At 39.4% G+C, this 26,565-nt stretch overlaps 1 protein-coding gene across 1 annotated transcript; it reads left to right on the top strand.

Annotated features, from left to right (window-relative positions):
• Nucleotides 1-26,565, top strand: ramp1 (receptor activity modifying protein 1). The gene is made up of 3 exons (XM_046845887.1): nucleotides 1-410; nucleotides 15,221-15,356; nucleotides 25,441-26,565. Exons 1-3 carry the CDS (start codon nucleotides 350-352, stop codon nucleotides 25,694-25,696), a joined length of 453 nt encoding a protein of 150 aa, XP_046701843.1. The 5' UTR covers nucleotides 1-349; the 3' UTR covers nucleotides 25,697-26,565.

Here is a 26,565-nt window from a genome sequence, read left to right as displayed (position 1 = left end):
CTCTATCCACACACGCGCGCGCGCGCTCGCGCTCCCTGTAAATCCTCGCGTTCAGCGCGCACCGGTTCCACGACCATCTGGATATAGCGCGTTTGCCTGTTGGCTTGTTTGTTTGTTTTTTATCCTTCATTTTTTTTTTTTTGTTTCTTATCTTATCTGATGCGTTCTGGACGTTAAGGTCAGCATGTGATTCGCTCTGTACCTCTGGCACGCGCGAGACAGCTGCAACTCTCAGTGTTATCTGAGAACTCGCTCGCGCTCTCTCGCGATCTCTCTCTCTCTCTCTCTCGCGCGCGCATAAATATCGAATAACGTATAACTTGAGCACAAGTTGCGTAAAAAATCCTTCATGATGGGAAACAACGGCGTTTTACCTGCCAGAAGACATGCAGCTGTGTGTGTTATACTGGGTGAGTTTAACTAAACGCGCACGCGACACACACACACACACACACACACACACACACACGCCAAAGAGTCTACCATTTGTCATGCACATAAACCACAACACAGCTGATTAGTTCTGTACACAATCCATAGACAACCAGATAATAACCATAAATATCCAGATGTTAAACAGATGTGACCAAATAATACCCAGAATGAACCAGATCACTAGAAATAACCATATAATAACATCACAAACCAAAGTTAGTATTACACCAATGTATTTAATAATAATTATAATATTGTTATTCCACTCATGGACCATCTCTGATGTGCCAGATCTCAAAATAATCAGCGTTTAATATCCTCAACAGTCAGAAAATGAGCCAGAATGAAACCGAGACTCTTCTGCTGCAGTGAAATGTTTGGGTTGGGGAAAGCTAGAAAGACTTTCTATAGTATTGTCTAAAATGAAGCTTTGGGGTGTACTTTTTTATAATCATTAAAAATAAAACCACAGTCCTGCCCTGCCGTGGCACCACGTTTTTTGTATTCTATAGATTTGACTTGGAAATGTAAAAAAAAATGATTAAAAGTACACACACACACACAATCTGATCAAATGTACACATTGTATTAGGGATTCAAAGTAAAGACTAACATCATCCTGTTGATGTTCTCTTCATTGTACAAGAAAAAAAACGAGGAAATGTCTAGGGTTATTACCGAGTGTGTGTGCATGGGTCGATAGCTTAATTGTAGAATTAATAATGTATGGAGAGCGCCGTGAGTTGGATCGTCTTGTTCGCTTGTCTTGAAAACTCGCTCGAGTGTGCTGTGCATACCTAACAAGCCTTTCTTGCCAGGTTTGCTTGCAGGTTGAGGAAAGATCCCTGGTTTAACTGTATATATGCTTGTTAGCAGATATTCCTCTCCGTATCTTTTTCTTTCTCTCTTTCACCATCTGTTTCTGTAGCTCTTGCCTGAGCTTGTTGCTTCCAACACACACTCACACACTTAAGGGTGTGAGTGAGTGTGAAGCTGCAGAAGCTTTTTCCATGCTGTGGCACAGTTCATTAGTTCAGAGCGTCGTTTCCTGGTCTCATATGTGGCACACACACACACACACACACACACACACGAAAGCAGGAGTTGTTCATAGCTTTACCTATCCACACACACACACTGCATCACGCCCACTTCTTCCAAGGCTGATGAATTCATCCATATAAGACACTGTTATCACTCACCCTGTGACATTAAGACTATAGGAATCATAAACCGCAGATTTGCTGAGATACACCTTTTTTGAACCTTAAACAGTGCACAATGATGCTCACATTTCTTTGGAAACAAAAATGCATGCTCAAACATTCACTAGAAAATGGAACATTCATTCCTCATTTGCATATGAGAATAAAAAATCAATAGATTACTCTAAAAATTGATTTCTCGAATTCAAGAATTCGGAGGACATAAGGTAGGGAGTAGTTTGGATTTAAGCCCAAAGGAAATGGTTACACTACTGGTAATATGTGTTTAGAGCTAAGAGTACGAACAATTATTTAAAAAAAGCAATAATTAGGTATTTGTTGATTGGTGTGTGGATATATACAGTGTACCGGAATGTTTTTCACAGAGCTCCACATTGTGTTATGTGATGGCCTCATTCCAAAAATGATTCATTATTTTCCTCAAAATTCTACAAACAATATTCCCGTAATGACAATGTGATAGAAGTGTGTTTGAAATCTTTGCAAATTTATTACCAGTAAAAAACGAAAAACAAATCACATGGACATAATTATTCACGGCTTTTGCTCAATAGCTCCTTTGAAGCTCCTTTGGCACCAATTACAGCCCCATGAGTATGATCTCTCCAGAGACGTTTAATCAGGTTAAAGTCTGGGCTCTGTCTGGACATTTACAGAGTCATCCTGTAGCCACTTCTTTGTTATCTTGGCTGTGTGTTTAGGGTCGTTGTCCTGTTGGAAGATGAACCATGGCCCCAGTGTGTAGTCCAAAGCGCTCTGGAGCAGGTTTTCATCAAAGATGTGTCTGTACATCCATTTTTCCCCTTAAATCTGACGTTCCTGCTGCTGAAAAACATCCCCACAGCAGGATGCTGCCCCCACCACGCTACACATTAGGGATGGTATTGGCCAGGTGATGACCGGTTTCCTCCAGACATGACGGAGTGGCATTGAGGCCAAATAATTCAATCTTTGTTTCTCATGGTCTGGAGGTCCTTCAGGCACCTTTTGGCAAACTTCAATTGGGCTATCATGTGCTTTTACTGAGGAGTAACTTCCGTCTGGCCACTCTACCATTAAGGCCTGATTGGTGGAGTGCTGCAGAGATGGTTGTTCTTCTGGAAAGTTCTCCTCTCTCCACAGAGAACCAGATAATAACCAGATAATGGAATTACAAACCATAAATGTACCCTGGAAGTACAATACCAATGTATTGTATGATAATAATAATAAGTATGATAATAATAAGCGTTAAATATCCATAACAAATCATCAGTCAGAAAATGAAACTCTTCTGGGCCACCGTTTGTCTTCTCCTGCTGCAGTGAAATGTTCAGGGTTGGGAAAGCCAGAAATAAAAGTCATTAATTGCTGTAAAAAGCTGTCTACATGTTTATCCATGAGGTTTAAACATTTTAATCAGAGAGAAATGATCTCATTCTAAGTTACTTAAAATATTTCTTTAGTTCTTGGTCATTTTCTGGCCAATGATTTGCTGTTAAAACTATTTGAAGCTTCACATATTGGGCCTGGAGTGTTTTTCAAAAGGCTGTGAATTTATTCGTTTTTTGGTAAATGGTACATTTTGTATATTTTAAATACATTTGCAAAAATTTCAAACAAACTTATTTCACGTTGTCATTATAGGGTGGTGTTTGTAGAATTTTAAGGAAAATAATGAATTGTGTTGAACAGTGTTGATCAGCGATTGGATTTTGGGACAATGTAATTAGTGATTAGGTATTAAACGTAATGTGGATCAATGATTGGTTATTAGGAACAATGTAATCAGTGCTTGAGTATTGAGGGGACAATGTTGATCAGTGATTGGGTATTGGGAGAAATGTAATCAGTGAAATCATGTAATCAATGATTGGATATTGGGAACAATGTTATCAGTGATTGGTTATTGGGAACAATGTAATCAATGATCGGATATTGGGAACAATTTTGATCATTGATTGGGTATTGGGAAAAATGTAATCAGTGATTAAATATTGAGAGGACAATGATTGAGAACAATGTAATCAATGATTGGATATTGGGAACAATGTAATCAGTGTAATGATTTAATCAGTGATTGGATATTGGGAAAAATGTTGATCAGTGATTGAGTATTGGGAATAATGTAATCAGGAATTGAATATTCAGAAAAATGTTGCTCAGTGATTAGATTTTGGGAGCACCAAAACCTATTTATTCAGCTTTTACTTATCAAATTAGCATATGTTAAATGGTAGGGTTCATGTTTATGCTTTCTGGGTTTAAAATCGTGGCATCCTAATAAACATAGGTGGAAAATACACTGATTGTTTTTACTTCACTTGTCAGAAAGTGAGGAAGTGAAAAAAGTAAGGAAGCCCACATTCGAGAGCTGAGAGCACCTAACATGAGATGGTGAAGGCGGATTGTGGCTCATCCCCCATTTTTATTGTGGGAAGAAGATTTCTTCATAATTGCACACTGATGTTAAACTGCGGTTTACTATGCAAAACGAATCAAAGTAATCAGGTCTGGAATTATAATGCAATTGTAAGAAACATCACACTGGTTATCATTGCAGTGCAATATCATGAAGGTTTTTTTATATCAAAGCAAAATTGTTCTTTGTATGATTCTGTATTTTATCTGAAGAACTTACCAGGTTATGTGATTACCTTTTCAAATCTCACCAACGTAGACTTTATAGGCAAAAGGGACACCTGACTTTTCCAGATTTATGTGGTTCTTTCCCAAATTTTCCATTTTTCCATTGAGCTAGGAGATCCAAACCAGTTCCAGTATGACAATGCCCATTTGCACAAAGCCAGCTCCGTGAGGATATGGTTGGCATGGGTTGGAGTGGAAGATCTTGAGTAGCCTGCTATAGATCTCTGACTTCAACCAGACTGAACACCTTTTCACTCAGCGAATTGGCTGAAAATTTAGTGGAACAGCAAATAGGGACTAATTGCGGAATAGGCTGTTCAAAAAGCACAAATCTTACGGTCAAGCATCTACAAACTTGGCGTAAGTCCGGATTTCACTCAAAACTTGGACTAAATATAAAAAGTGTAGGACGAGTTAAAGCAAACTAGGATTGAAGTCGAAGGGTCATGCAAGATTACATAAGTAAAACTTTACATCATCCTCCACACAATCCATTTCTTAACGCTACGCCAGCGTGTAGTAAAAATAAAAAGAAGGAATTGTTACCAGAATATTTTTTTGTATCTCTATTTTAAATAAATGCCGCAACATGTTTGGAAAAAAGTTGCGCAATGATATATAAAGAATGATCATCTACCTCAAGCAGATATACATTCAAATGAATTACATTATATGGATTTAAAGTATATTTTGAATGTAGAAAGTCTCTCACGTTTGCCTGCTCAACCATGAATTGAGACCGAATAGTATCGATGCTGAGCCCGTTCGTATAAAAGTGCAAAAGAATATCGATTGAATTTAAATTAATAATATGCACGTTTTTTTTTTTTGTTTTTTGTTTTTGAACCAGAGATTCTACTAGGCACAATTCTAACAATTCTACAGCATCAGCAGAGCATGAAGCTTTACTGTTCCATTACTTTGGGTGGTGGCAAATTACCAACTCAGTTATTCCACTGAAACCATCAGAAAATGGGAGAGACTGAAATGGAGAACTCGGTCACGGTGTCATGAAATGCCTGATCGACCGCACTGCTCTGATATAGCTGTGCGGATACATGCAGATAATTGCGACTAGTATATTCTCACTGTAAAGTGTGAACACTATCACCCCATTAGAGGCCATGATTTTACCCTGTCCGTGAAAACACTACTTTTACAATCAATACACACACATCAAAGAATGCAGGGGTCTTCAGAAAAACTGTCATAGCGATGTGTGATTAAGAGCTTTGTTCGGCTCGATCTGAATAACGAGCAGTAGACGAGGCAGCGGTGATAAACGGAGATTGATGCAGACATGCTTTATTTCTTTTCTGGTTGCCTGGGGATCCTTTGTGTTTTTATAGTTTAGCTTTGGAGACGCTTTCGTCTTAACTAGCCGCTTTCAATAAGCTTATCGGAGTAGAATCCGAAGCTCGCCGATATAACGGGAGAGCCATTTCAAACATTTACAGCTATAAATATTGCATTATAAATAGCGAGGGTATCTTAAACAGGCCGTGACATGGCAAGCTCCGGATGGCAAACACACTCCCTGGAACATTCGTAGTAATAATAACTGATTAGTGTAGTTCCTTTCGGAAGAACCGATTTTTGACTTTGAAGTGACACGTGACATTAAAGCCCTTGCGTAACATTCGACATTCCCAGCGTCTCCGTTAGTAACGCTAATGGCACCCATCAGTTTATGCGGAAAATAGATCATCGCCGTGCACTTTGCCATTATTGCCTCTTTAAATCTCCTCAATTGCATTTTCGCAGCAGCAGGACTGATAGAGAATGAGGACAGTCATGCCTGGGAGCCAATTTATTACTTGTACTGTGCCACATGAACTACTGAAGTAGCAAAGAAGAGTTTCCCATTTGGGGTATTGCTTTTCTTTTGTGCATATTCCCCGTGTTCGATGTCTAGAGCCAAACCCTGTAAACTGAGAGTCAAAAAAGACATGTTGCTGTCTTCTTCTTCACCCAGTGATGTGACGTTTACAACGACGTGGTGCCGCTTGTTAAATTTACAGCAGTCGGCAAGCTGTAAATAATTGATAGTTAACTAAGGTGAGATGTCAGTAGCGAACTAACCAGGTGGAAGGGAACGAAATGGAAACTCCTCCTCGCATTAGCTGATTATTCATTATGCAGATCGAGGCGGCCAAACGAACCATGCTGTGGCGCGCTCGCATATATTAGACGAAGGAGAAAACAAGGTGCGGGTAATTAATCTTTCTTGTTTTCACAAGCGTGATCGACGATCGAATGAAGACACAGCGTCAGAGACAACCAGATTTACATCGCACCGCGTACGCCCTACCCATGTATAGCGGTGATTGCTGAAGGTTGCCAAGGTGAACGTGATTCATTCCTGGAACCTTGGCTCTTTTAAGCACTAAGACACGCTGTACAGTCCTTTTTAACAGCTCTTTCTTGGCTGTATTGTCGAGAATTGAGATCTTGCGAGACTGCAGAGCACTCGCTTGACTTTTAAACACACTTCGGATTTTTTTTCCTACAAGTGCTGTGTATATTTCAATCGAATACCTGGGATTTTGCTTTTGTTTCAGTTTGATCATTTCATTTTTTGTACTAAAGACTTTGATTTTGAACAGTTCAAGATCCAGATGATGTTTTATTCATTTGTTAATTGTCAGGATTCAGTTTGCCTGTGGCCACTGTAGTCTCAGATTCCTTCTCGTAGAACCACGTGCATTTTTACGTTATCTGTCTCAAGGTTTGGTTTCAAGCTGGTTTTCTGTTCATCAGGGTTGTGTTTGTATTAGCTTTTTTGATCATTTTTTAAATTCAAATTCAAAGTATGACATATAGTGGAATGCTTTTTATCACTGTCCAACTTGTGAACATGAAAGAAATATAATATAAGCTAAAAAAAAAATAAATGAAAGAAAAATAAAAATAAGTATAAAAGTATATTAAAATATAATTTGACTATGAGTAGAAGTATGGATAAAATATATATAAAATATAAAAAAAATATATATACACACTAGCAAAAAAAAAAAAGGTATATAGATGTATATACATACATGAATTAACAAGATATGGATGGATATATATGACAGATATGTATGAAAAAGTACAGATTAAAGTGTGATGTAATTGTCATTAAAGTCATTTTCCTCTGACCTTTGTAATCAACACGCCATTTCCACCTGGAGAACTGATGCTTTATTGATATTTCTTTTGGAAAACTCCAAAAATAACGAATTTGGCACAAAGAACCGTACTGTAGTCAATGTCATTAAGATATTGATATTATATTGATATTAACTCTCGAGACATGACTTTATCCCTTGCACTGCTGCACACATGAATAAATGTTAATCTTGACTTTGAGTTATAATGCATCCCAGTTTCCACCAGCGAATCAGAGCGCAGGGTTTTGATGAAGCGTTGCAGTGATGAGTCACTGCAGCCCGTAGTGAATGCCTGTGTTGATGGGAATCAGCATTTATATAATGGCCATGAGTGATCTATCACCAGTACAGCCGAGTGGGGTGACATTTTGTTCCGCTTGTAATTACAACATCCCATAAGGTCGGCACCATCTCAAATGTTACAGGAGGCTATGATAAATGTTATGTGTGTGTGCGGAGGTGCGTTCGGCACGAGCTACGCCGAGAGCAAAAGGGCTCGCGGCGTTTGCTTCTGTCAATAGTCGTAAAGCATCTCCGGAAATGGACAAGGCCAAAAGAAGCGAGGGACGATTTCGCGAGGACACGTTCGATTCTTTTCCTGCATGACAGATCATTACAGCCCCGAAGCTGAACTTTCTATGCTGCGTATAACCTGATCTCCCTACTTCAAGATGGAAATAGAGCTAGAAATGATCTAGAAAGGAAATTCTTTGGAATTTCTATACTGGCCTAAAAGGTAGATTTGTTGTCCTGTTGTCATGGCTTGAATCAACATTAGTCTTTTCTTCACATATGTTCACTGTGTTTCAGGTTTAACCATGTCAGCATCTCCATATTCCATACAGAAATAAAGATCTCATCCACAAAATATATACATTTTTTCAATATTACCCATTTTGTCTGATGAAAGATATCAGTTGTAGCAAACGAGTGAGCCTTTTAATTTCCTCTTTTCTATTATCTTAGCACAACCATAACCGGATTTAAAGAGATTTAATAGAGAACCACCGAAAACTGCAGTTTGTCACAAAAGTGCCGGAAATGAATTGTATGGGAGATCGTTATGTCTCTCTGACGGCTACACTTCGACCGATAAAGCTAGCTGCCTGCTCATATCCTGTGTCTCTGCATGAGAATTTAAGAAAAGCACTCACTATATCCTGTATTCACCGATGTGCGTCGGCTGAAGACACTCAGCGAGTTGAGCGCTTCCCAGATTGCATGCAAACTCTAAAAGCATTGACTTGGCAACAAAGAGTGTGTTTAATTTGGGTATTTAATAAAAGGCAGACACTGTATGTTAAAACATCGTGTACAGTTGCACCACTACATGTTTGTGTATGTTGGTAGTAAATATGCCATATAACATCAATACCTTATTTCGTTATTTATTAGTAACTACGGAAACGTGGCCTTCATGGTCAGAAATAATGTAGTGTTGGGGTAATATGCATACTGCATCTGCAAAGTGCAGCTTTTCCCAGAAGACACAATGATAAGTGCTGATAACTTTCAGGCATTTGCTTAGTCAATTTTAATAAAGCTCACGTCTCCTGTGCAGACGCTGTCCTACGAGTAATTGGTTTTGAAGAGAGATGAATGGAGGTAACATGAGTACAAATGAAGGGGAAAACCTGATAGGATCTCATAATTTTAGTAGTGAGGAATGATCACATTTGAACTTAATACTTTCCACCATCATGATCCATCCTGTTGCATGGAGTATTGACAATTATATAGACCAATACATAGAGTATTGGTCTTAGTACATTTTTATTTTTTATTTTATAATTGGTTACAGTGCATCTGGAAAATATTCACAGCACTTTTACGTTTGTTTGAAATCTTTGCAAATGTCTTCTGAGATATTTGCCTAACAAAATTAGGCTCAGGTGCAAACTGTTTCCACTGATCGTCCTTGAGACGTTTCTACACCTTGATTGGAGTCTACCTGTGGTAAATTCAGTTGATTGGCCATGATTTGGAAAGGCACTCACCTGTCTACAGAAGGTCCCACAGTTAACACTGCATGTAAGAGCACAAACCAAGCCATGAAGTCCAAGGATTTGTCCGTAGACCTCCGAGACAGGATTGTGTCAAGGCTCAGATTTGAGGAAAGGTACAGAAAAATTTCTGCAGAATTGAAGGTTTAAATGAGCAAAGTGCAACCCCCATTCATCCGTAAATAGAAGAAGTTTGGAACCACAAGGACTTTACTTAGAGTGGAGGTGCATGGCCAACCTGAGTGAACGGGTAAGAAGAGCCACTTTGAAAGAGCTCCAGCGTTTCTCAGTGGATAGAGGATAACCTTCCAGAAGAACAAGCATCTCTGCAGCACTCCACCAATCAGGCCTGTATGTACCTGCCTGGAGTTTGCCAAAAGGAAGCTGAAGGACTCTCAGATCATGCGAAACTAAGATTGAACTCTTTGGCATCATGTCTGGAGGAAACCAGGCACCGCTCATCACCTGGCCAATACCATCCCTACAGTGAAGCATGGTGGGGGAAGCATCATGCTGTGGGGATGTTTTTCCAGCAGCAGGAACTGGGAGACTGGTCAGGATCGAGGGAAAGATGTATGCAGCAATGTACAGAGACGTCTTTGATGAAAACCTGCTTCAGAGTGCTCTGGACTCCAGACTGGTGCACCGGTTCAACTTCTAACAAAACAACGACCCTAAGCACACAGTCAAAATAACAAAGAAGTCTTTGACATTTACAGCCAGAGCCCAGACTGTAACCTGTTTAAAAATGGCTGTGCACTGTCGTTCCCCATCCCACCTAATGGAGCTTAAGAGGTTCTGCAAAGACGAATAGGAGACTAGAGGCTATAATTGGTGCCAAAGGTGCTGCAACAAAGTTTAGAGCAAAGGCTGTAAATATTTGGGCATGTGATTTTTATACATTTGCAAATATTTCACAAACTTTGGGAATCTTTGACCCCTGGAACAATTCACATTTTTTACAGTTTTAAATATCCTGTATATAAAGTGAGAGGAAATGGGCCTTCAGACTTTATTTAGAATATTTATTGTGTATTGTTTGCTGTAAAGATGCTTTTTTTTTGCTTACCATGGTTAAAAGCGTGGTTATTATATTGTTCTCGCACCAACAATAAGTTCACTGAGATCACGTCATGCGACATGATCGGCTGATTGAATGGTTGCATGAATAAATAAGTGGAAAGCTATTTCTATTAAAGTGGCCAGTGGGTGTGTATATAGTAATGAATACATTTTGGCCCACTACACAAAAAAAAAAAGCTTTGTGTTTTCCGAGTGAATTATCAATTTATTACCACCTCCTTTCTCTGAGTCGGTTCAATATGATAATGCGAAACACTCAAAAAAAGCATATTTCAATTCATTGCGTAAGCTGCATCTAACCGACATCATCCGTAATCCGATCGCATAATTTGTAATCATTTCGAACATTAGAACAATTTTTTGTCAGCTTCACAAGATTAAAATGTCTGTAATTTTACACTAACATCCCTAAGGGTCAATTATCATTCTTCCATTAATGCATTCTAGACCAACTGAGTGAATTTGGAGTGGATTGCATGCTCTCCTGTCTGGAATGATGTTGGTGTTTTTTCTGCGTTAACTTATAGACTTCTGTAAGCCGCCCACTGTTCCTGCACAATATGTCTATGGATTTTACTTAAGGCGTAATCGCCCCCTCTTCCTGCTACAAAGACAGAACATGACGTTCTGGTCTATTATTCATGGACCTTTTTTTCTCTCAGTAAAAGCCTGATCTTGCATGACTTACCCTGAGTAGGTCAAGCTTTTTTTGCTATACTTTGCCGGTGTCTTATTGACCCACGGCCAATGAAAGCACCCTACTCTGAGAGGTACCTAGGAGATGCTTTCCTGCAAGAACAAACATTCTAGTTTACAGGTGCATGTGCTTAATTCATCAATTAGCCCTTTAATTTGCAATGAGCAAGTTATTGGCGTGAGTGGCAAAGAAAAGCTCCCTGAAATGGAATGAGGAAGAAAACTTGAGAAGAACCAGACTCAAACGGGAACCCATTCTCATCTGGGTCACACTGAATGTTCATTCAGTTTCATATCATTGGTTGTCAGCTGTTCATTGATGGGCAGTTGAATGCAAACACTGTAGACTTAAACCATTCTACCAAATCCTTTTTTGTGGTTCTTAAAATTAACTTTAGACTGTTCACGTGGAACCGTTCTCAGTAGCAGCGAGTGGTCTTCAATTAAAAACCAATCCATCCAGAGGTCTGACAGAAAATATTCAAATTCGCCAAAAAAATAAAAAAGCATTCCAAAAGAAATCATGATATAGTTTTAAGTCTACATCACTAATCCCTCGTCAAACAGCCAAATCAAATGCTATACGTTTCTCACTAACAGAGAGGTTTAATTTTTTCCCCTCAGAAATCAACGTTGAGTTTGACATATGGCACAAGATCCATGTGTAACGCTTTGAATATGTTGAAAGCTTTGATGGAACAAATACAGGAGGGTCACAGAAGCATCACACTGGAGCTCCATGCCTTTAGCTAGAGATATATTAAACATTTCATCTGCTGACTCGTGTTCGAAACCCCCACACAAATGTAATGTTGGTTGGCAGTTGAGGCTCTCAAGAGCAGAGGAGTGCTAACCCTGAAGCTCTTGATTCTAGAGAGCGGCACCATTCTGAAAAAAGCTGTGTATTTTTGTTCTGCTCTGATCATGGTTATGAAGGATCTATGCTGCATTGTACTGTACAGACACTCATTATGTTCTGAAACCGTATTCTACACCGGTGGTCCCCAACCACCAATCAATTGGTACCGGCCGGACAGAAAGAATACATTATTTCCATTTTATTTATTATCTGATTGTGAACAATGTTTTTATTGTGAAAAATTACAAGATTCTCTCCACCACATCTGTCTATCACTCACTCTTGATGCATGTTGAGATTTTTTTGCTAGCTACTAAGTCACTTTTTGTATCTATTCATATCCATCAGGTTTCTTCTACGTTTTGAACCCCGCGGCTTAAACAACGAAGCAGCTTATTTATGGATTTTTCCTGGGTTTTTCCCGGTTTAACAAACTTCAAGCCAAAAAACTGAACCCCATAACATTAGACCAATGAAATTTCCGAACAGAAACGAAAAAACGCACCTCACCTGTGTTCTGAGCTGCACGGCTTCAAGAGAAAAAAAACGTTTTTTTTTTTAAACACACGCCGATGCCAAAAGATAAACTCCAGAGAGAAATAGTTGTGAAAGGAAGGGGGAAGACAGTGAACAATGACTTTCTTGGTAGGCTACTGTTTAGATGCAAGCCGTTGTAACGCGTTGAGTCTGGGTGAAGGGAGAGCTCGCTAACTCCAGTTGCAACAGAAATCATATAAGCACAGACAGGTTTCCAAAACTCGTGTTTTTTGATTTTTCTTGGCAACAGCGTTACGGGTTAGTCAAAAAACTTAGAAATGAGCATCAGAAAATTATAAGGACATATTCCTCGGCCTTGCACACATGCAGTAATAGCGGAAAAATGCTGCGGCAGGCTATTCCCAAAATACCGCTCTGCTCTTAAAGGAGCCAAAACATATTTCACCCGTTACACCGTGTAACAGACACTGTCTTTCGTTAAAGCCTGTGTAAAGTTCATTAGTTTCAGTGTAGACGGCTTATAGACAGGTGCGGCTTATTTATGTTTAAAATAAAAATCTTTGTCAAATTCAGTGGGTGCGGCTTATATATATATACGCTTTATAGTCAGGAAATTACGGTACATGAGCTCACAGATTTGGCTAATATTGCTGTGATGGGGAAGCACTTGAATACTGGAAAAACGAATATACTCGATTTCTCTGTGGAAATGATTAGTCTTGATTACAGTTGAGTACACTGTAAGAAATTGAAGTGAAAAATGAATACAGGAGCACAAACTCCATTAAGAATGGAAAAAAGTTACGGATTTGCTCTTTCTGTCAAGCCGTGTCATCATTTGAATTGTGTTTACTGTCAGGATACAGCCATTGTAATGAAATGGCTGAAGCCTTATCACCAAACACAGAGCTCACACTCAAACATGTATATTCACACACATGCACACACACACACACACACACACACGGAACCATCGATCTGCGACAGACTTCTCCCTTTTCGTAAGGTCTCTATTCTGCCGCATGACTAAACTGATAGACTTGCCTTTGTCCCGGTCTGAAACAGTAAAAGCAATGCCAGTCATCCCCGGTTTGGCGTTATGGGTTCTCACTATACAATCTAATAAAAACCGCATATGAACGAAGGATAGAATGGGAAGGAGACTGCAAAGCATGTTCAAACCCGTTGTGTCCGATTCAATTAAACTACACCTCCATGTTTTCTTCTGTCCTCTCACTACATCTCCTTCTACTTCCTGATTTGATTTGGTTGTCTATTTATGCTATTATAGTATATATAGAAAAGGGTTAGTGCCTTTACAACAAACTCTTAGCCATAGTTCACAGTGGTTTATGGAATTTTCTATTTTTTACTAGTATAACAGTCAAACCTGACAGAGATCGATTGGCCAAATTCAGCGAGAGATTTTCTTTTAGGTTACAATGTTCCACTCAGCGAATTCATCAGCAACATACTGTGTAGGTCCTCTTGAAGACATTGGAACTGTGATTGTTAGTAATGCCATCCCCAGCACATTCAATTCAATTTTTATTTGTATAGCGCTTTTACCAATGAACATTGTCTCAAAGCAGCTTTACAACATAATATACCATGATATTTTCGACACAATGTGGCCAAATGATTTGTTTATTCTTACTCCATGATCAGAAATAGATCCCAAAGAATCCACACTCTCTAGGAGCTCTTCAGCTCTATTCGAACAATCCGATTAAAGATGCGTCTGATGTAACTGGTTTCCCTTCTTGCTTTCGACAAACTGTCATAACATATTATATTCATAGTAAATGTTGCCATGTAACTACCGTATTAACCATTTCAATGGGACTGTTGGACTGAAATTTGACTTAATGAACACATGTGGAGTGATACACAATGTGAAACCTTGCAGAGCAGTTATATTAAATGTAGACACTCATCCAATCCACTCATCCAATCAAATCAGTGAACCACATCTAATTGTTATATAATCAACAGGAATTAACTTTCTGACCAGTCAGAGTAAAGATTTGTACAGTATTAACTGGTGTATGTTGAATAAATGATAAACAATAGTTTTAACATATCCGCACTGTGTTTCTAGAAGCAATGTGCATGTAAAAATTGTGTATCTGTGTGTGTGTGTGTGTGTGTGTGTGTGTGTGTGTGTGTGTGTAGAAGTCAAAAGAACTACTTTTGTGTCATTTTAAATGCCTCATGTAAAGGTAGTGCAGTGGATACGCTGATTCGATCCTGATCTCAGGTTAAAAGTTTCGTAAGGTTGTATGTTATCCCTATGACCACATGGGATTCCCCTACGAGGAGCTCTGGTTTCCTCTAACCTTCTAAAAATATCACTGGGAGGATAGGGAATGCTAAATTGAACCCATGTGCGGTCATGATGCACTGCGACTCCTGAGTCACATCTAGCATTCTTGGGATACGCTCAGGTAAAGCAAGAAAAAAAGAACAGTGGACATTGAATTTTGTGCTGGGTTTATAAACCAAAGTAATAGATCACTGCTCTGATTTAACTTTACATACAAGATGTAGCACTGAATTCATCTGTCAGAAGATAAATAAAGGAAGTAGTGAAATTACTGTGCATGACCTCCTGGAATCAATTAAAATTTTTTTCCGCAGCGACCTTCTCTGCCGTAGCGATGGCTTGTAACAGCTATTATGACAATGCTATCAAGGAGTTATGCCTGGCCAAGTTCAAGGAGGACATGGAAGCTCTGGACCAGGGCCACTGGTGCAGCTGGGAGGACACAGTAGAGTGAGTAGCAGCATGTTTCACCCCACACCGCTATTGTCTATGTCTCCCAGTGGACTTTAAAAAATAACATGTACAGTCTTAGATCAATGAGAACCCACACGACGAACCGAAAGAGCCTAAAGCATTTTATTTGGAATAGGTTCACTATTCCAGCTTTTGAAACCCGTCCAAGCCCGACTCAAGTTAATACCGCGAAAAACAACCTACTCAAACTTGAACATTTTAAGGTTGAGGTGGCGTGTCTGGAAGCGTCCAGAATCGGAAACTTCTTGAGCAGATGACAGCGGTCCATGAATATTTTAGGATTTAAGAGTAGCGCTGTCAGTGAACTTCAGTTGGAAAAGCTGAAGTCAGAACCAGAGGCACTTCTACTTCAGTCCCGCTACTGCCGGAGCTTGCGTGAGTGAGTCTTCAGACACAGTGATCATAGTGAGTAGCTTCCGAAGCAGAAGTAGTCATGGACAAATTTTGAACCATAAGCTGGTTGTTCGAAACAAAAAAGTTCCCAGGCTTTTAAATCACAGGGGCCGGTTGCAACACACAATGTTTTGATGGTCCGGTATGTAAACCAGTGTGTATGCAGAATCTAAAAGCAGAATTACAAAAACAGGAATAAATATGGACTTGGAAACGGAAAGGTTCTTCTGAAACGGACTACATGATTCTGGTTGATGAAAATAGATATTTCAAATCCTGCTCACAATTTTTTGGAATCATTTCGTAAAGACTAATATGTATATTTACAACAGTGACACTTCATTTGCTAGTGGATGTTTGTGAATGACCTCTGATCTGCATTTTGAATTGCTGATTTGATAGCCAGGGGTCTAAATCCTAGACAAAAAATAGTCGGAAACGATTTTTCTGTTGCCCAGAGCGCAGCACGTCCTCCGAAAGTTCAAAGAGAAGCAGCACTGTTAACAGCTGGATGATAATTAGTCGAGGCAGTGTTTCGTCTTTTCTGCCAACAGCCACTCATAAGCCTCAGGTGGGTGAGAATTGGTATTGATAAACGCCGATTTATGTGCGTTGCGTCACCGGCGGCTTTTGAGAGCACGGCGCTGTAAATGTGCGCAGCCTTGACTCACTTGCATCAGTCATTCATTGCAGATTAGATAATGTGATTAGTGCTTGGGGTAATGATCAGAATTAAGGTTTCGTACACACACACACACACACACACACACACACACGTATGTACATATATATAAAATATAGACAAAAACGAGTGGAACATTATACAGTCTTCTGCTTTTCCAGGTTATCTGCTTGTGTTTAGTGCTTTGTGCTCATGCTTTTCAACTCACCATGGCTGTATAGAGTAATGATTTCCTTTCTGTTTTTTTGCATGAAAGTCGGTTTCTGCTATTTTCAAGCCAGATTTTATGGCACCAACAACCATGCATATACAGCACATCATTTTTATCTATATAGCAAACATTATTACAGGGAATGAAGGGACATAAAGCAAGAAAAAAAAAACTGTTTTTGACATTTATTCTGATGAAGATTAAAATCTGAAGAATTGCACATTTGAAGTAGCTGTTCTTATTTCTCCAGTTATCTCAAATGTGCCTCACTAAAAGAGACCCAGACATCCAATATTAACATTGGTCTGGAGTGCTCATAGTCATAGAATGTCAAGGAAAGGGTCAAAAACCTGTCATTTTCAGGTATTTCTTTTTATCTCCAGGGCTCAAGAAAATTTTTGTTCTCAATGACCTTTCACTTCATCCTGCCATTGGCAAAGTGTTGACAAGCGAGTTCATTCAAGCTGCTGGTGAGTAGCCAGTAAATTAAACCTTACGCAATGTCATGAAAGCTTTAAGGACGTATACCGTATTTTCCAGACTATAAGACGCTACTTTTTTCCTACGTTTTGAACCCCGCGGCTAAAACAACGAAGCGGCTAATTTATGGATTTTTCCCGGTTTCACAAACTTCAAACCAAAAAACAGAGCCCCATAACATTAGACCAATGAAATTGCCGAACGGGTTCAGGTGAACCAATGAAACCGTTTATATTAAATCAGACGCGCTCCCACTGAATCGGGCCGCACCACATCATAAATATGGATGATGTTCCTCTGACGTTTGACCTGCCGCTCACTCGGACTGTCTACAGGAAATGCGAATCATTCGTCACGCTGAAAATAACCGGGCATGAAAAACACACTTCACCTGTGTTCTGAGCTGCACGGCATCGGGAGAAAAGATTCACCGATGGTGATTTTTAAACGCACGACGATGCCAAAAGATAAACTCCAGAGAGAAATTGTTGTGAAAGGAAGGAGGAAGACAGTGAACAATGACTTTCTTGGTAGGCTACTGTTTAGATACAAGCCGTGTAACAGACACTGTCTTTTATTAAAGCCTGTGTAAAGTTCATTAGTTTCAACGTAGACAGGCTTATAGACAGGTGCGGCTTATAGACAGGTGCGGCGTATTTATGTTCAAAATAAAAATCTTTGTCAAATTTAGTGGGTGCGCTTAATAGTCCGGAAATTGCGGTAGTTGTTTCTCTTTAGTTTATCACTCAACGTCTGAGCAAAGCCGGTAAACATCAATTTTAGGGTTTTTAATCCAGCAGTATTATAAATATACAGGAGAAACCAGTTTCTCTTGGAAAACAAACTTTATTTTTCTTCAGACGGGAATTTATTCAACTGAGAAACCTTCGCTTCATATTATTTGATGGAAAAAAACAAGATGACAGTTGGGTTCCAGGACAATCAGTAAATCTAAATGCATTATGGGAAAAAAGTGCATCTGTGGCCAGATCACGAAGAAGCACTTGGTTTTTCTCCTGCTAAGCCACCACGCAGCGGCTGCTGTAGTGACAGGTACACAGTGGAAACGTTCGAGTTGTAAATGTTGCCTGCATGAGCTACGCATGTCGGCTGTATAATTCTCATCATGTAAACACGGTGTAGTCAGAGGTATGAGTGGGTTTTATTAATGCTGCTAATTAGACACGCAAAAAAAAAAAGTTTGACTTGTTTATCGGGTTTGTTTGCCTCTCCTTTCAACAGTGAGTCATTTGTTATGCTAACCATGAGTAATGTTTGTTGTGATGGACAAGGTTGACCTTGGCCACTGGCATGAAATTGTGTTTTGCACTGCAATAGGAGAGACAGAGCCATAAAGCTAAATATGCTCAGGGGTAAAACATGAGCCTTGTTGTCCTAGATTAATGGAATTTTTTTTTCTCAAAAAAACAATTACACAAGGTATTCCTAAACAGACTAACACACAACTACGCTAGGACAAGATGCAAAGTATTTGATCAAATGAGAAATGAGACGTTATATTAATACGTTCGATGTTATCGGGCCAAATCATTTCCCTCACATTTCATAAAAGTAGTATGGAGGGGCCTTCTTTAGTCTACTTGTGTCATTTACTTCAGGAACTCGAGCGTCTCGTTCCCTCAGGGGACTACGGATTTGTGGGATTTGCAAAAACTTCTGTTTTCACTTACATTTTACTTTACATACGTAACCTAGAGATGTTTATTTACAACAGAACATAGAAGACATATCGAATGTTTAAACTGGGGAAATGTACAATTTTAGGGAAAAAATAGCTGATTTTTAATTTGATAGCTGCAAAAAGTCATAAAGTCGTAACGGGGGCAACAAAAGGCTCGAAAAGTAGGTGGTACTAAAAAAAGAAACTTCATTTAATATATATTTTTATATACAATGACATGACTCTGGATACAACATTTAAAAATGGATGTTATAACTTTTAATATAACTTAAAATTAACTTTTAAAAGTTAATGCTTTATAAGTCTATCCCTAATAAGCAAGCCAGTGGTGGCAAAGAAAAAATAAATATATTTTTACTGGGAATGTGAGTGGCCCAATACCTTCTGAAGACCACCATGTATTAAGACAAGTGCTATCTATATGTCATTGTGCACTAGGGTCTGTGTGAACTTTCTTGAAAAGGTTAAGAGTTATGTCCACTAGACTCTGAGTTCAGGGAGTTTACAGAGCTCATTAAAATAGCCAGAGCTTCCTCTAACCTGCTCAGCAGTGCACAAGGACAGAGACCCCTTCCTGAGTCGAAGGTTAAAGTAAGCGCTACAGTAACGATCACTCATTCATGATGATTATGCTGCTAATTCAAGGTTAAAAAACCAAAACATCTAGTAACATTATATCATTTCAAGGTTGAGATCTTGAACTTATTGCACAACATCCATTTCCTCTATCTGCTGTTTGCGTACATTTTTACTGCATCAATGCACATCATGCACACATTTTTTTTTAAATTAATTATTTAAAAAAAATAATTTAATTAATTAATTAATTATTTTTAAAAATAATGTTGTTTTTATTTCTTTCTTTAATACACCTTACTTTAAAACATTTTTATTTCACACCACACAACCGCCATTTCCCAACTACTGTGTATGGTTGTGTATATTACGAATAAATTTAAATATGATTTGAATTTGTTTAGCATGCAATTAGTGAAATCTCTGCGCCCTAGTGGGGCAAGAACGAAACAAATCAAATGACAAACCATCACAAGGATATTGAGAGACCATTTATGTAAAATAATCTCTTCCCACATACAGAGTATTAAATTGAGCTTGAACATAAAAAGGCACATTGTGCACATTGTGCATCTGCTCAAGCTATTAAAAGCTCATCATTGGATTTATTGCTCTACTGTAATGGCCAATTAAATACTTAAATATTTATATATTATAGACCTCAACTATATAGAGTCAATTATAGTAGAATGAGGTTGACGTATAATATATTTTGAATAGGATCAAAATCGTGGTTAATGCACGCAATCATATTAGATTTATTGATTCATTTTTGTCTTTTTGTACTGTAGATAGAATATTTCCAAAGCCTGTCTTCAGCTTGTCTGGTTGATTGAACTAAAAAGCATTATGGGAGGGATTAGATACCATTTGTTTTTTTTATTATTTGTTTTGAAGCTCACAAAATGTGGTTCCTCGCATTCCCAACTAGTGTTTGATACTGAATGATTTTTTTTTTCTAGCTGTCAAAAGGTTCCTGAGTAAAAAAGGGGGGAAAGGCTGTGAAAAAAGGAACCACAAAGTGAATTATTTACTGTTTTTTTATAATCATGAACAGGTTTTTGAGGCTCGGAAATCACAGTAGTTTTTCCGGGTTGATTTTCGATATTTTATTTATATACTGGTTTTATTATTTTTATTATTTACTCCATAAATTATGGATCATACAGGCTGCCTGGAAATTACGACCGCTTAAAGAACCGAATACGTTCTGCCTGTATGTTCTGTTTACAGCAGTTTAAAATAAACACAGGTCAGGAAGTGTTACAGAACTGGAAGTGCATACAGTGTCATAGACAAGAACAGCTGCAGCCGGCCTCGTCATCACAGGGGGACAACCATGAAAATCCTTTCCCCAAACATGCAGGAATACCCCTCCACACACACACACACACACACACACACACACACCGAAATATGTCTATCTGCGCAAGCTATACAGTCAAACATGAAATAATTGACACAACTCACCATACAACTCCTTTACAATGACATTTGACACAATGGATTTTTCCTCCTCGTTCTATTCCCTCATGCCGGACCGTCTGCATTCCACTGCATGTCGTACTCTGTATGCATGGGACCAATAAAATTTGATTCGATTTGATCTCTTAATAGATGAGATGATACAAATTCGAATTTGATTTTGAACGAAAACCTTTGAAGCCGTAGAGTTGATTTTCTCCAGGCGTCTGCTCTCCCACCATATCTGCTCATTCAGGCACTTAATGCCAAGGTTTGCAGGATCGTTTCATGAGCTCCGACACTCAGCTCCCAACGGAGCGCATTCGGGCCAAACAACCTTTAAAAACCACTCGTATGATCTGGTGTCACTTAGTGACATTAATGACTTGGAGAGGGAGCGTGAGAGAGACAAGCAGTGACGACACTACTGTGTCTGTTCTCTCTAATCTACAGGATTTAGCTGTTTATCAGGCAGGCTTGTCATTAAAGATTCTGCTTTGTGTTTTATATATCTTTACTTCTCAGGCTATCCCTATGCAGCCCCCATGTCTCATTCCTGTGCAGTTCTCGATTGAATAACACTTCAAGTTAGAGGTGTTATGGTCACTGTGTGCTGATATCCGTCTTCAGTTTCTACAGTCGGATATATTTAGTGGTGTTAAACCATCCGGAAATTCAGTCTCATACCGACTCATGGGAGTGACATCTGCTTTAGGATCTGCCCCCCTTCCCCTCTTCTCAATCCCCCACCTACAACATATGGCTACTGAAAAGACGACTCCATATGCTTATCTATTTTTGGACCAGAGAAGCTCACTACTGTTTTTGTGTTTTGGGGAATTCACATTCAAATTAAAATCTATTCAAACTCCTATCAGCATACCGATGAATAAATGGTTGTGTTATGCCTTTGAGAGGTCTTTAGTTACAGTACAACTTTGCTTAGTATAGCCAGCTTTATTCGATCAACAATTTCAGAATCTTGACTGTAAAGTACAGCTGTGATTTAACATTACTTCAAGACTTCGACACAGCTGGTGGAGTAAAAAAAATGGTCCAGAGGGATGTTTTTCATCACGTCTCTTTAAATATCCATTTCCGTTCCCCTTCCCCCCCTAAAACGAAAAGGTTATAGTAGTTTTTTGGACTATTCATTTGAGTACGTGCATGCATGAAGACACTGTTTTCCGCAATGCGATTGTATTTCGACCGAGCATCTTTGTGTCAGAAATGTAAAATGGCAATTTTGATTCATATTGTTATGAACGACAATTTATTTCGCAATTCCTGGCAACGTTTTTACTGTAAAGATCTACTAATAAGCACATACCTGACTTAACCTATTAGCTAAAGATTTCTAAATGAAGAAATAATACATAGACTGATTATTTGCATACCAGGATATAAAGTGTATACTATAAACTATATCTAAGGCTAGCCACACCAAGTGACAATGCTGTACAGTATCAATATTTCATATTGTTGGGTAATTCATTTCCCTACAAACGTGGCCACTGCAGACTTCAGATCCACACGTCGATGAACTCAATCAACCACTGGTCTACTTAGTCACTTGTTCCTGCTTTGCAATTTTTTTTGAAGAGACGTTAGGACATTCAAACCTTTGCCTCTGTGTCTGTATCATACCTTCATAACATGTTTGACACAAGAGCTTTCAAGCTTTTTTTAGACAAGTCCTGTTCATCCTGTTTGTTCATTGCCTCACTGGTGTCAGGTTTTTTCCCCTTTGAGCCTGACTCATGTTTTATATTATTTTTTGATTTTCGATCATTTAACTGCCTGAAATAGCACCTGTATCGGTGTATATGTCTAATGCTTTTTTACGTGACAAATGCAATTGTTTTTGATACCAGTTTTACAAGATTGTAAAACTTTTGTGCCACAGTATAAGTACTACTGACTTTTAAGCATTGCAGTCAACATTTAGTCCCAATTTGCTCTTATAATTCCCTCCACTCTTCTGGAAAGATGTTCCACTAGATTTTAGAGTGTGCTTATAGATATTTGTGTTCATCAGGTGAGGAGACCTGGGGTGCAGTCAGCGTTCACATTCATCCCAAAGGTGTTCAGTAGGGATGAGATCAGAGCTCTATAGCAGCAAGATCTTCCTCTCCAAAGCAACCAGATCTTCAAGGAGCTCACTTTGTGCACAGGGGAATCACCATGCTGGAATAGTATCAGGTTTCCAAATTCAAGTGAATGCAAAATCTTATTATAGCGCCATCTAAAGACAATTAAGTGCCTCCAGGTTTGTGGTTACAGTTTGGAAAAGAACCACATATAGCAGGAAAGGGCAGGTGACCCAATACTTTTGGACATATAGTGCATATTCGCTTGGTATTTAAGGCATTGCATGTCATCTTACACAGTGGAACAGTACTGTCTGATAAATTTCTATAATGAAAATGATACTGTATTATATAAGATATTAAATATTTCTCATTTTTAGACATGCCTCTATAAAATAGAAGGTATACGGAAAGGCATAACTGTGTGAGACACTAAAACAGGGCAAGCATTTTATAATACAGCCCTTTAAACTTATTATCTGCTTTTCACTCCAGCAGTAATGGAGATATTGTGATTTGTGGTGAGAGTAGGGAGCAGGTGGAGAAGAGCCTGGAGAGGTGGAGGTACACGCTGGAGAGAAGGCGAATGAAAGTCAGTAGGAGTCAGACAGAGTACATGTGTGTGAATGAGAGGGGGGGCAGTGGAGTTGTGCGGTTGCAGGGAGAAGAGGTGGAGAAGGTGGAGGAGTTCAGGTACCTGGGGTCAACAGTGCAAAGTGATGGAGAGTGTGTTAGAGAAGTGAAGAGAAGAGTGCAGGCAGGGTGGAGTGGGTGGAGAAGAGTGATAGCAGGAGTGATTTGTGATAGAAGAGTATCTGTGAGAGTGAAAGGGAAAGTTTATAGAGCTGTGGTGAGACCTGAGATGTTGTATGGATTAGAGACAGTGGCATTGAGTAAAAGACAGGAGGTGGAACTGGAGGTAGCAGAGCTGAAGATGTTGAGGTTTTCGTTGGGAGTGACGACGATGGACAGGATTAGAAATGAGTTTATTTGAGGGACAGCGCATGTAGCGTTTTGGAGACAAGGTGAGGGAGGTAAGATTGAGATGGTTTGGACATGTGCAGAGGAGGGACATGGGGTATATCAGTAGGAGAATGCTGAGGATGAGCCACCAGGAAGGAGGAAAAGAGGAAGACCAAAGAGCAGGTAGTTGGTTCGAAAGAGGCAGATGTAGAGGACAGGGGGGTATGGAGACGGATGATCCGCTGTGGCGCCCCCTAATGGGCATTCCACATAGACTGCCCTGGGATGGCAAAATCATGATGGCTATGTAGGGTGAGATGAAGACCGGCATGACCTGAGTTTTATTTGAACCCTAATGGAACAGATTTTTTAATATTAATCTGAGGCTGAACTGAAAAGAGGTTTTCAGGTGCACCGGTCAGCTCATGGTTAATGAAGGATTTCAAACGCTCAGTGTAAAATGAAGTGCTGCGAGCTTGTAATTACAGCACGAAGCTGAAATAACCTGCCATGAATTTTTATTCAATAAGAGCAATTAGCGTTTAATAAAACGATATTCGAGCTGAACAATAGCATGTACTTTCTGTCAGAGATTACTATTCAATTCCCATCACACATGTTCTGACTTGTTCACAGCAGAGAACAGCTGGGAATGAAAGGGTGCTATATAAATCATGTCTTCATCTGAATACAGACCTTACTTATTTCTCAACCCCTACCTGAGGCAATGTTCTCATATTCTGTGTTTGTATCTGCATATTCCTATTCACAAATTTCCCCTTTGGGATCAATGAAGTACATCCATCCATCCATTCATGCATCTGTTTTTTCGTTGGGAGTGACAAAGATTGACAGGATTAGAAATTAATTAGGGGACAGGGCATGTAGGACGTTTTGGAGACAAGGTGAGGGAGATTGAGATGGTCTGGACATGTGCAGAGGAGGGACATGGGGTATATCAGTAGGAGAATGCTGAGGATGGAGCTACCAGGAAGGAGAAAAAGAGGAAGGCCAAGGAGGAGGTTTATGGATGTGGTGAGGGAAGACATGCAGGTAGTTGGTTTAACAGAGGCAGTTGTAGAGGACGGGGGGGTATGGAGACGGATGATCGGCTATGGCGACCCCTAATGGGAGCAGCAGAAAGAAGAAGATTGGTGGTGCATTTGGTAGCACTGCTGCCTCACAGCTCCTGAGTTCCAGTTAGACCCTGGTTTCTTACAGGTTCTCTGGATTGCTGCACTGAAAGTGCCCCTAGGTGTGTGCATAATGCTGTGCAATGGATTTTTTTAGTTAGGGAATATTCCTAGCGCATGCCCAGTGTTTATCAGATATGCACCAAATCATGAATAAAACATCTATTAAAGATGAATTGATGGATGAATAAATAAATAATCAATTATGGAAGCTACATGTATCAACACAATGTTATTAATTAGAGCTAATCTTCAATGATTTAACTTATGTTTAATTATTTATTTTCCCCCATTTCTTTCCTAAAGGTCCTATGGAGAGCTGACAAACTGTACGTTCCTGGTGGCCTGGAAGCTCAACTGTTTCTGGCCCAACAGGATAGTGGACGAATTCTTCATCAGCGTTCACCAGAACTACTTCCACAACTGCTCACCCACAGGCCGACTTCCTCATGATCCACCCAACAGGATTTTAGGGCCCTTCATTGTTGTACCCATTGTGGTCACTTTACTCATGACTGCCCTGGTGGTGTGGAGGAGTAAACGCAGCGAGGGCATTGTGTAACTGCCTGCTTCAGTGATCCTCTGAAGCACAGAGGCTCACATCACCAAACCCAGAGAACACACACACTATGCTGCTGGAAAAGAGACGTGTTCAACTACTGACTTGTATCTCATCAAATAGCTAAAGAATGGAGCAGCATGCTGGCTACACACACACACACACATATTTGCACACATTATTAGAAACTGTCTTTACAATATATGATACAGACAAAACTTCATTTCATAGACTTGTGTCATATATCTACAAGGTCCTGGATGGTAATCCAAAGCAGTGCATTTTCATCACAATACCTCATTGTTGAAACAGCTGAAGTGCAAGTGGAAATGACACTGGCTGAATAAATCTAATTTATGGACAGATGAACCACAAAAGCAGAACGCTGGACTTCGCTCGTCTCTCTCCTCTCACCACTCATGCATTCTCATGCTGTGCATTGTATCCAATCCTGATAATGTTTAGTCTTGTTGATATGCTGAACGGGTTTATTTGCAAAACGGAATAAATCACGTGACTAATATCACACTGTATACCTGACAGTGAAACAGGGGTTTACTTACGCGGTCTGTAACGCTAGTTGATTTGACTAGAGACGATCAGAGACTTCGGTTAATTGGTTACTTGAATGTTTATTCGGAGTGAAACTTGTAAATCTGGCAACTTCAGATCATATTCCGTTTATCATCCTTTGTTTAAATTTAAATCTGATTGCTTTTATTTTAACGTGTCCTGATTGTTAAACCGAAAATAAAGGCGCTTGAAAGGAAGCGATGGCAGCTCAGATTTTCTACATTTGTGACTTGTGGCTAGAAGGCTGTTAGCAAAAAATGCAGGATTTCCAATAAAGGCACCGCCTCACCCCTGAGGAA

The sequence above is a fragment of the Silurus meridionalis genome, chromosome 3 (assembly GCF_014805685.1).
Source record: "Silurus meridionalis isolate SWU-2019-XX chromosome 3, ASM1480568v1, whole genome shotgun sequence".
In the NCBI taxonomy this organism is placed as follows: domain Eukaryota; kingdom Metazoa; phylum Chordata; class Actinopteri; order Siluriformes; family Siluridae; genus Silurus; species Silurus meridionalis.
The sequence above is the reverse complement of the archived record's forward strand: the minus strand, read 5'-3'. Positions and strand labels throughout refer to the sequence as shown.

What these genes read in the sequence shown, in the direction of transcription:
- ramp1 (XM_046845887.1), top strand. Translation starts at nt 350, where the DNA reads ATGATGGGAAACAACGGCGTTTTACCTGCCAGAAGACATGCAGCTGTG. An exon ending in AGCTGTGTGTGTTATACTGG is followed by an intron (nt 411 to 15,220) that starts GTGAGTTTAACT and finishes TTTTTTCCGCAG; the next exon opens with CGACCTTCTCTGCCGTAGCG. An exon ending in AGCTGGGAGGACACAGTAGA is followed by an intron (nt 15,357 to 25,440) that starts GTGAGTAGCAGC and finishes TCTTTCCTAAAG; the next exon opens with GTCCTATGGAGAGCTGACAA.